Below are 11032 nucleotides of genomic sequence, written 5' to 3' on the forward strand. Positions count from 1 at the left end.
ATATATATATATATATATATATATCGATATATAGATAGATAGATAGATAGATCAGCCAACTTTTTTCTTGATCACTCTGATTCGACTCTCACTATCGCTAAAATTTTTTTAGTACGGAGATAAGATTGTCCATTTGATTGGGTTAAACAGTTGTAGGCTTTCTGGAGTACAATTTTTAGAAGTTTAGGTTGAATGAGTAGGAATGAAAATTCTTATTTTTTTAGAAAATAATATCATGATATATAAATAAATAAGAATGTGCTTTATCTCGTGTACACATTTCAAATCTATACACTGTATGTAGTGTCTACTACTGTGTTAACAAATTTTTTATTTGTTATATGGATTCACTATTTTTTTCTTACAAACAATTACTGTTACATTTTATATTGGTTTGTAAAACTAGTTTTTAATTGGTTTTTGTTTCAAGTGCCTATTGTTGCATATTTATTATAAAATTTTCATTTGTGAGTAATCGATTCTATTTTTTTCTCATATGAAGTACTCCTACATTGTTTTTTTTATTATTAAAACAATTTCATGCATTATAGTCACAGTATGGGATCATGCACGTCAAGCTTTGGAATTGTTGAGTGCAAATGGAGATGAATATGATATAAAAATTACTGATGTCAATATGTCTGACATGGATGAATTTCAGCTGCTAGAGAACGTTCAGCATGAAATAAACTTACCTGTAATCAGTACTTTAACAAACTACAACAAAATTTCAATAATTTTTATCAACTAGTTTTGTTAACTTTTTTTTTTTTAATTTGATTAATTTTATATGCAGTGATATCTGTTGACTCTAAATTCGAAGTAGTCATGAATGCTATTAACTACGGGGCAGTTGACTATCTCGTTAAACCTGTGCGTCTGGAAGAACTAAAACTTATCTGGAGGTATGCAGTTAAAAGATATCTTAATGAAAAGAAAGATGCAAATGAAATAAGATCAAAAAATGACAAGATTTCAGAACTCGTCAAAAAATCTAAATATCTTGTAGGAGACAGAAATGATGATGCTAAGATTGAGTCTAAAGATGACTTACCCTCACGAAAGAGAGCTCGATTTACTTGGACGTCAGAGCTCCATACTAGATTTATCGATGTCGTTAACCAACTTGGTGTAAACAGTAAATAATTTTTTGTCTGATATTATTTATACACTTCAAATTTCTTTCTTGATCTTAAAATATGAATTTTTAATTATCAGAGGCAGTCCCTAAAAAAATACTTAATATGATGGCAACTCCGGGACTTACTAGAGAAATCGTTGTCAGTCATTTACAGGTTTGCTCATGAAACAAACATAAATATGCTGGACTTATATGTTCTTCTTTTTCATTGTTGATTATTGCTCGTTTTTGACAAAAATCTTTCATTCATTCATACTCTTATAAATATAATTATGTTAAAAAACATTTGTTTGTATTATGCAGAAGTACAGAAAGAGTTTGAAAGTTAATACAATTAGGATTGGTCAACAAATTTTTAATGATACTAGAGTAGGATGTTATGGTGGAACTTTTCTCCCAAAAACTGTTAACAAACTGGATGCCAATTTATATAATAGTATGTCAAAATCTCTTGCATATATTCTAAGTTTCCAATCTCTTAATGATCATACTTACAAATGTTCGCCCTGCATGATTCCCTCATCTTTTGAGTCAACAAGAAAAATTTTACTCAAGCAAACTCAATATTTATGCTTGCGAGCATGTTCCTGTATGACAAATTTTTCAAACTTTCTGGCCAAGTGAAGGATATATTGAGCTTAATTTAGTTACAGAGCTTGAACTTATTGTGGAACAAGCAGACATCGACAGGTTCTTAAACTATGATTTCAGTGATAACAATAGTTTCAATGAGCTCGCCGCAATATTAAAATGTAAGTATTTAAAATTTCAAAATTTACTTCATATCATGATTTTGAATATATTTTTTTTCTAATATACTATCTTTTTTTATTTCACTAAGCACAGGAAGATCTTGCTCCTCTGCTGCCCCAAGTTGGTGGACCATTTTCAAATCATCTTTATATAGATCTATGATTTTTTTGTTATTTCTAAACAAAATGGTCAAATTTTATGATATTAATTGAAGCTTATACTTGTAAATTCTATATAAAGATGCAGAGAAAATCAAAATCTGGTGTTTTTTTGGCTGCCAATCTAAAATTTTTTTTTTTTTGTTATTGAAACTTGTGGCTCTATAATGCTTTTGTAGATATTCTTATATTGTATTTCTGAGTATATTAATTATTTTTAAATCAAATTCTGGTATATATCGCAACATTTTTTTATTTTTTTAATTTAGATGCTAAAATTTTGTGCTTGCATTTGAGTGCTGGAAAGTGATTTTATTTGATATGAGAATAGTTATTTTGTAAAAATTTATGCATGAGAGAACAAATGCTAAGTATCCTTAATTGATTGCTTGATAAAGATTAAAAAATTAAAATCATGAAATTAATTCATTTTATATTAACTTTGTATTTTGCATTGAATATTTTAAGAAATAGTATTATCTACTAGTTTTTTTGTTAAAAAATGGTTCTCTAATGAGTAATCTTAACATACATGTTGCTAGCTATTTATAGTGATCCCTGATCCTAACTATAAATAGGACGCTTCATATACATCAGCCATTTTGATAACCTTAATCATAGAATGTTAAGAATTGAGGAGAGATTTCAATCTTATCATTTATTAAAATTTTCATTTAAATAAAATTTAAAATAAATTTATTCTATTTTTTAATTAATAATTTTAATTAATAATTTTAATTAATTATAAATCATAATAACTTATAGTTAATTAAGTTATTCAGAAATAATAGTCAGCAATACCAATAAATAAATAAAGAATTCTCATTTATATTTCGAGCGTTCTTACTATACACATCAAATTTGAAAAATCTGTTGATAAGCTGATTAAAAATAATCTATTCTAATTTTTATTTTTTTGAAAAAACCAGACCACAGTTAAAAAGCTTTCACCGCACCTAGATATGTGTGGTGTAAAACACATAAGCTACCAAAACGAAGTTTACCCAAACAGGTCAGGTGCGTTTTCAAAACGCCACCGCACCAAATAAGCTGCTCCAAACAAACCCTAAGCCTTGCAATCTGGTGTCATCCTATTTATAATAAAACTCTTAACTAATTTTTTACTGATGTGGAACTAAATTAGACAAGATAAATTAATTTGTTAAATCAATTCGTTTGTAGCCCTGACAAGCATTTTGCTTTTCTTTCTCTAATTGGGCATTTACATACAAACCACCCAATCTCTATGTATTTACATATCTAAAATCTAAAATTTATTATTTATATTTAAACCACATATATATATTTCAAATCACCGCAAAAATATCACCATTTTTATTTTTTTAAAATGAAATATATTTTCTCATGTATAGTATATGTAAAAAATTTAAATCTCTAAATACTATATATTAGGTGTTATATATGTAAATAAAAAAGAATTGAGAAGTATGCATGTAAATCTTCCTTTTTAATTTTGTTCTAGGTACTAAATGAAACGGAAAAGTGGTGTAAATCGACCGGTGGCTTGGCTCGTGAACCTCAATCAGCTAACAAGTCAAGCTCGCCAACCCCGACTCAATTTTTTAGCTTATGGGATGTCCCTTTAAGAAATAATTAATATAAAATAGATTTAAAATATAAATAATTTAATATTTTATTTTTAAATTATAAAAAATATTTAAAAAAATAATAGTTTTTTATTTTTTATTTATAACAAATTATTTCTTATTATTAATTTCTTAATTTTTCATTCAATTTGTCATTTTATTATAATACTAGTTCGAACTAATATTATCTTCTCACTTTTATATCGAAGTTCGAACTAATATTATCTTCTCACTTTTATATCAAACAAGTCAGCCTATAGGCAATCTCAAACTCGAAGAATAAAGCTCAAGCTTGAGCTCGATCAAATAATCAAGCTCAAGCTCGTGCCGAGAGCAGCTCAAGCTCGACTCGTGTACACCCTTAGCAGAATTTGGGCAGAATTTAAGCGGGATTCAACCTAAATTAAATCCTACAAAATAGCAAAAATAATATCTTCAATTAATCGATAATTGCTAGCCGTCGGATTTAACTACAAAACTGTCGAAAGTTGGACGATAATTGTTGAAAATCTGCAGCATCGGAAAAAAAATTAATATTCTTCTTCAACACTAAAATTTTCACACCTGTAATCCTAATACTATAATTTCCACATGACACAACATACTAATCCAAGCAGCTATTAAACAAATATCACAGTAGTAATCAACACTAAAACCATAAATATAAATGAAAACCATTACATTAAACCAACCAAAATGAACACTTGTACATAAAAAAGTAATGTCGTTCGAATTAATTGTCCTAAATAAGCAAACAAGAAAATAAGAAGTCTCTACACGTAATACATTCTCTCATCGTTGTCATTGTCAGAATCATCCTCAACTGACAGCTTTGCTCTCTGTCGTGCATGACGCAATATCGCAATGAACTTTGACCCCATCTTCAACTCCATCTCCTATCTTATGTAGGCTAGCAAGGTGGAGACCTGGGCAACAACCTAATCTATCTAAGCGATTATCACAATTATGTAAGTTCTGGTAGTGACTCTAGAAAAATTAATCCACTCCCTAACAATTTTCATTGAATTCTTAAAATTTGATATTCTTCCACACCGGGGTTTCTCACGCAAGTATATACATCGTTTCAGAAATATAGTGCTCTATTGAGTTCGGATTGTCGATTCCAAAGATAATGAGGTAATGACTTCTTTAAGAAAAGTTTTAGTATACTACTAATAGGTCTTAGTTTAGAATGTTGATTAACGTAGTTTTTATAAACTACTACTATTAAATTACAACACTAAATCTAAAACTAAACCTAATTAGATCAATTGGTTCGGTAAATATCAAGTGATAAAAACTACATTTCTCTTATGATTGCATAATTGGATTGTATGATTAAATAGTATGAATTACTTATGACTACCTTTGTGCCTCCTTACACAATCATGTATAGAAATACTGACCTTGTTCCACCGTGAGTTGTCTAATTGATGTTATTATCACTGATTGTGTGTTTTAGTATATACTAAAGTTGAATATTGTTAAAAAATCAGCATAATTATCACTGATTGTGTGTTTTAGTATATTCTAAAGTTGAATATTGTTAAAAAATCAGCATAAAACTAGGTATGAATCATATTTTTACTTTGATGAAAAACTAATTTATATAAATTATGACTATTAGAGATGTTGAAGGTAACACAAGACAAGGGCAATGCTATGAAGGGTGTTACCAAACAAATCAGACAGAAAATAGACAAATAAAATTACCTTCACTACAGAGGATATGGTGGAATTTGATCCACAAAATGGGAGGATGGAGATGGTCTCTAAAGCCATGGGTGATACAATATATAGTCCTCTAAAAGGAGAAGAGGTGGAGTAAACCAAAGAACTTGTTAGTCAATTCCTTGTTGAAATTGGATTTGGCATTGATGACTTCATCATTATGTTATTGATGATCAAGTCCCACATTTGTTGTTTTCAAGTTTGCTTCACCATGCAGTCAACTTTGATTACCTACAACCCTTCCTATGCATGATGAAAGAATCTTTGCAGAACATAATGCATAACATGAGAATATTTAATTAAGAAATGCAACTACATTAAATAGTTTTTTTAATGCATTCCTCCAAAAATATTGTATTTTATCTTAGTTTATTTAAACTGCAGTTTGCATTGTTTGAACTATTACAATTGGGTATATATATAAAAGAAAAGGTATAAATACATTTTCTTGGAGCTTCCATATTAACTTTCTTGGGTTCAATGTAATCTTAGGATTTGTTCAATGACATATGTTCAATATTCCTTGGGATTTCAAAGGCTTATTCAGTTTGGCCTCTGAAAAATTGGATGAAATATTTTATCTCTTTATTTGGAAATTTGGAATGATGGCAGTGTTCTGCAAGCTTTATTTTTTTATGATCTATTCTAAGTTCTACTTATTCTTTTTTATGTGGCATTTACATACATACCTCCTAGTTCCAACATAATCATATATTTAAAAGCTAAACTTTGCTTTTTAATATCTATACCATGTAAGTCTTTCATATCACATTAAATTTTAAGTTCATGTTAGATATGTAAATACTTATGAATTGAGTGGTATTCATATTAGATAGTTGGAGGCAACACATACCATTAGCCATATTATAAGCTCATGGGATCAAGCAAAGAGCAAAAACAAATTTCCAGCACCCATGTGATTTAATAAAAAAAGTAGCTTGTGAACAATTTGCATACTAATTAGTCCAAAGTTTAAGAGAATTTCTTCTAATTAATGCCCTTTCTACATATTGTATAAGTATGGCAAATGGAACAAGCATAATGTTTTGTATTCAATCAGTAATACTGTAATATAAATCAATTCATACTCGAGTTCGACTTTGCACTAGTAGAAGAATAAAATTCAACAAAAAAATGCGCTTAAAATGATGAAATTGCAATCGGATTCTAGTTTTAATATTTTTAACTAAAATAAATCTACTATTCTAAAGATACAATATAGAATCATAATGAATTTTTTAGTAAAATTCAAATTAAAAAAAAAACTTTAGAATATTAACCTTGTGCATCTTGTTGAATATGAAACTCATTATGAATCATTTAAAGTAAATATGTATGCATTCGTTGCATGCGAACCTTCTTATTTCTATCCATGACAGTACAAAACTGTATTGATATTCTCTAATTTTTTTGCTACATTGTAGGGCAGCTAAATTTTTCAAAAAAGAGAAACCAAAGAAGAGTACCTCATTCAGAAGTTATTTGCAAAACTCAAATTACATGATTTCATTACAAACGCATTTTGAAGCCCCTATTTACTTAGCACTAATATGCTCCCAAGGCAGATTCAATCCATAAATTACTAGGCTTGAAATTATTATGGTCTTTTCTTGCATTGGGATCTAATTGTGTACATTTTAGGATTTCATATCTTTGTAAATCTCCCTATTTTGGGTGATTAGCATCCATACCATACAATTGTTATTTATTTACATATCCAACACCTAAACTTCAATATTTATTCATATAAAACTCATATGTCACATTACATCAAATTTTTCATTAATTTTTATGATATAATCTTGACATTAAAATGTTATTCAAGTAAATTTGAAAATTTAGGTTTTATACATGTAAAATCTTACTCCGGCTGTTTGATTTCAATGGTCAGCAAAAACTACAACTAATGTTGTGTTTTCAATTCAGTGATTTAATAATACATATATGATGTCCATATAAATATTTTATAGCAGAATAATATTGAATTATTAAGACAACAATGGTTGAAAGCAAATAAAAAATGGTAAATATCATCATATAGTAAAATAAAATAACAATTAAAAGAACAAATGCTTCTAAAAGGCTTAATGCGAAGTCAAATGCTACCAGTGGGCAGAAGATCATGAGTTTTCCCAACCTATCTACTTTATAGAGTTGTCCAAAACAAGGGAAAAAGGATGCTTCATTTGTACAACTTTCATGCCATCCTTGATGACTCATCATTTGCAAGATTGAGAATGAGAAAACTTTGCCTTGGAAGATTAGTCCATACCAAGAAATCAGAGAAATTATCATTAACTGGATATCATAACCACTGCATCTCAGTAGAAATCAACTTGAGTAGAACATAAAAATGAAATGAGGTAACACTATAGTTTCTTGGCAATATAAGCATTGTAATAGCAAAAATAACAGAAGCGGAACAAAAAGGAAGTTACCTTTAACTGAAGTGATCACCAGAGATGAAGAAGATTTAAAGCCCAGAACATTTCAGGCATCCACAGCGGCCAAGGATTTCAACTGAATTGATCAGTACGATGTTTCTCCACTTTTATTATTCACATATTCTATGTCATCTGACAGGAAATTTCAAAATTATTAAATGATTCCAAACACAACTCTATCTGATTTAGTTTTTTCTTTCACATTTCTTTCGATTTAACACGGCTCTGAGTTTGAATAGATTTTTTTTTTCCATGATGATAAAATAAAAGACATTAGTTTAGACATTCACCAAGTTTGTCAACATATAAGCACATCTACAAAGTTAAAAATGAATTGTATATTCATAATCATAGAAGTAAATGTGGCATATATGTAAAAATTGAATTTTGCATGTAGGATATGCAACTATATAGGCATTAAGTGGTATGTAAGTTAAGTCAAAAAGATGAGACATGACAAACAAGAAGACAAGAGAACTCAGTGTGCATTCAATCAATTAGTTGCTTCACTATTCCCAAAATACAGAGTAGCTCCAAATCCTACATATTCAAATTTTTATTTGCTTGAGAGGGGTAGGAAAGAACCGGAAAAATAATTTTAAAAATCCATTTTTTTACAATTGGAGAAGAAGATGAAACAGAAAGCATCGTCCTCTATTAAAATATGGAATTCGACAAACACAAGAACACAATTTTAGGACACACAACAGCTGTAATTTTGGAAATACTGGGTTTTTTTTTTAATTTGAATTGGGGAAAAATAAGAAACATAAACTACATAGCATCAAAGAAAAAGAGAACAACTGCAAATTTAATTGATGAAAATTTCAAAATATAAGCCGAGGAAGAACATGAAACAGACGTGGATGGTAGCAGAGAAGGCCGAGGGAGGAGAGGCAAGGGCTTGACATAGGTGTTCTAACGTGTGCAAGGCTAGGCCTTGTTTGACCGCACTTTGTCTTTCAGAAAATTTCCTTTCGAAGACACATTCCAGAATGTTGCACCCTATTCATGATTTAAAACTGAGAGAAATGTCGTTGTCATGGGATAAAAATATAGAAAAATTGAAAACCCAAACCAAGCCTTTTCGATTTCTCAGGTTTCTGTGGAATGGAACTGAGCTGTTCAAACAAAGCCTTAATATATATTATAGGCCTGGTTTGGTAGGGTCTCTCCTTTCATAAAGCTGCTTTAAAAATAATTTCATAAGAAACCATTGTATATATTTATGGTTCCTAAAGCCCATACTGATGTTTAAATAAAAAAAAAAAGTGTTTTTTTAACAACAAAAGTTCATTATTATCATTTGTCGTTATCTTTTTTAAGAGAAAAATTAAAAATATCCCAATATTTCTAGATTTTGAAAAGAAAATATTTTTTTTTGTTTACTTTTATATCAATTTTATGGCTGCGGTGAGAGCTACTAATCACGGTAATTGAAAGCTCTGTGGGCATAGCAATCAGAAATCCATCGAGTAGAAGAACAATTAGTTTGTTGATGCCACTGCGACACTTACAAGCTGAATCTGGTACATGAATATGATCTCCTCGATCATACTAGTGGCAATGGAGTAGAAGCAGAAGTTTCCAATGGAGGTAAGAACTTCTGGAAGTGGCTGAACTGGTGGGTGGCAATGATGGTTGTCTCAATCTCACCTTATTTGGACGATGAACAACAAAACACTTCATCACTAGGGTTCTTTGTCTCGGGAAGAAATTCAGCAGCGATAGCCGGCTGATCCATCCTAAGGGAATCACTAGAAGAGCATTAGCGATGATACCGAAGGATGCAAACATCTAACCGGCTCATATAAGCTATTTTGGACATTTCAATTTTCAGAACATCCGAACGGAGGGCCAAAGTTGTGAAAATTTCGCCATCAGAAGTAAGAGATGCGGTTGCGGCCGAAGCAACATCTGAAGATGGTGCCAAACAGGATGTCTTTTTTCGGTATTATATGCAGCAAAACGACGCTCTTCGGTCAAACTTGTCCTTAAATTTCAAATGTGCCATATCTAATATTTGCCCGTAAAATTAGAAATTAATAATAATAAAAAAACTAAAAACGACAATATATATTTTTGTTCCGGGCAGATTCACATTTAAAAAAATTTTTAAAAAAAATTAGATAAGACGAAGCTGATGTTTATTTCCTAAAAAAAGTATTTGGAGAAAGTTCGCTAATGACCGTTAATGACTTGGATTTCGGAGAAAGTTCGCTAATGACCGTTAATGACTTGGATGCCCCCGCATACTCTGCAGGGCCACTTCCAGCCTCATTAGCAAGCATGGAGTAAAAGAACATTTACATAAAACTCCCTTTTAACTTTTTAAAAATTATATCAAACCTTTTCATGCGCAGATACAAATTGAAGTTTCGGTGTGTTGGATGTGTAAATACGAAGAAGTTGAGTGGCATTTATGTTAATCCTTCTATATCTAAGTATATCCCGCTTCTCTTCTCTTCAGGCTTGTTTCTGCTCTCCATCTCATAAAACTCTGAGCTTTCTCGAACGGAAGAGAAAGCCATAACTAGGGTTGGCATCTCCAAGTTTTGTATTTCTAACAGTATGATGCCCGACGGTTTCCCCGCTGTACTAAGGGTTTTAGCCATTGATGATGACTCCGCCGTTCTCGAGACACTGAAGCTTATGCTTCTCAAATGCGGGTATACAGGTTCGATTCCCTGCTCTAAATTATATTTTTCCAACACTAAGCACATATATTAATTTTAAAAAATAACTTTTTAAAATTGTGTTGGTGCCACAATAGGGTATATTTATTAAAATTATGATTAAATTCGCTCAACGTAAGTAAACAAACCTGAGATATGAATCACAAAAATTAAAAACAACTTAATCTACTAGAATAATTGATTCTTAATTTAAGAATTATTTAACTAATTACTTATTAAAGAACAAATATTTATTAGAAAAAACTCGTGACAATTCCCTCAATAGCAACTCTATCAACATATACATTTAAATTTAAAATCTTTTAGGACCATTAATGACTTCCCCAACCCCCACCCCCACCCCCACGAATTTTTATTCGGTACGTGCACCGCATGAACCCTTACATGCGGTACCGAATAAAAATTCGCCACGTGGAATGCGATTCCACGTGGCTTTACAACTTAAAAAATAAGCTTTTTGATGTATTCCGACCCGACGTATCCCGCCCAAAAAACAAAAACA

At 30.4% G+C, this 11032-nt stretch overlaps 1 protein-coding gene across 1 annotated transcript; it reads left to right on the plus strand.

The window, feature by feature from the left end:
* Positions 1–551: 551 nt before the first annotated feature.
* Positions 552–10511, plus strand: LOC110039015 (two-component response regulator ARR11-like; the record flags this gene model as incomplete). Its single annotated transcript, XM_020743955.1, has 4 exons — positions 552–704; positions 797–905; positions 9675–9785; positions 10405–10511. Coding segments are annotated over 4 exons (480 nt in total), but the record flags the coding sequence as incomplete, so codon positions are not given.
* Positions 10512–11032: the final 521 nt, after the last annotated feature.

The sequence above is a fragment of the Phalaenopsis equestris genome, unplaced genomic scaffold, assembly GCF_001263595.1.
Source record: "Phalaenopsis equestris unplaced genomic scaffold, ASM126359v1 Scaffold234762, whole genome shotgun sequence".
In the NCBI taxonomy this organism is placed as follows: Eukaryota; Viridiplantae; Streptophyta; class Magnoliopsida; order Asparagales; family Orchidaceae; genus Phalaenopsis; species Phalaenopsis equestris.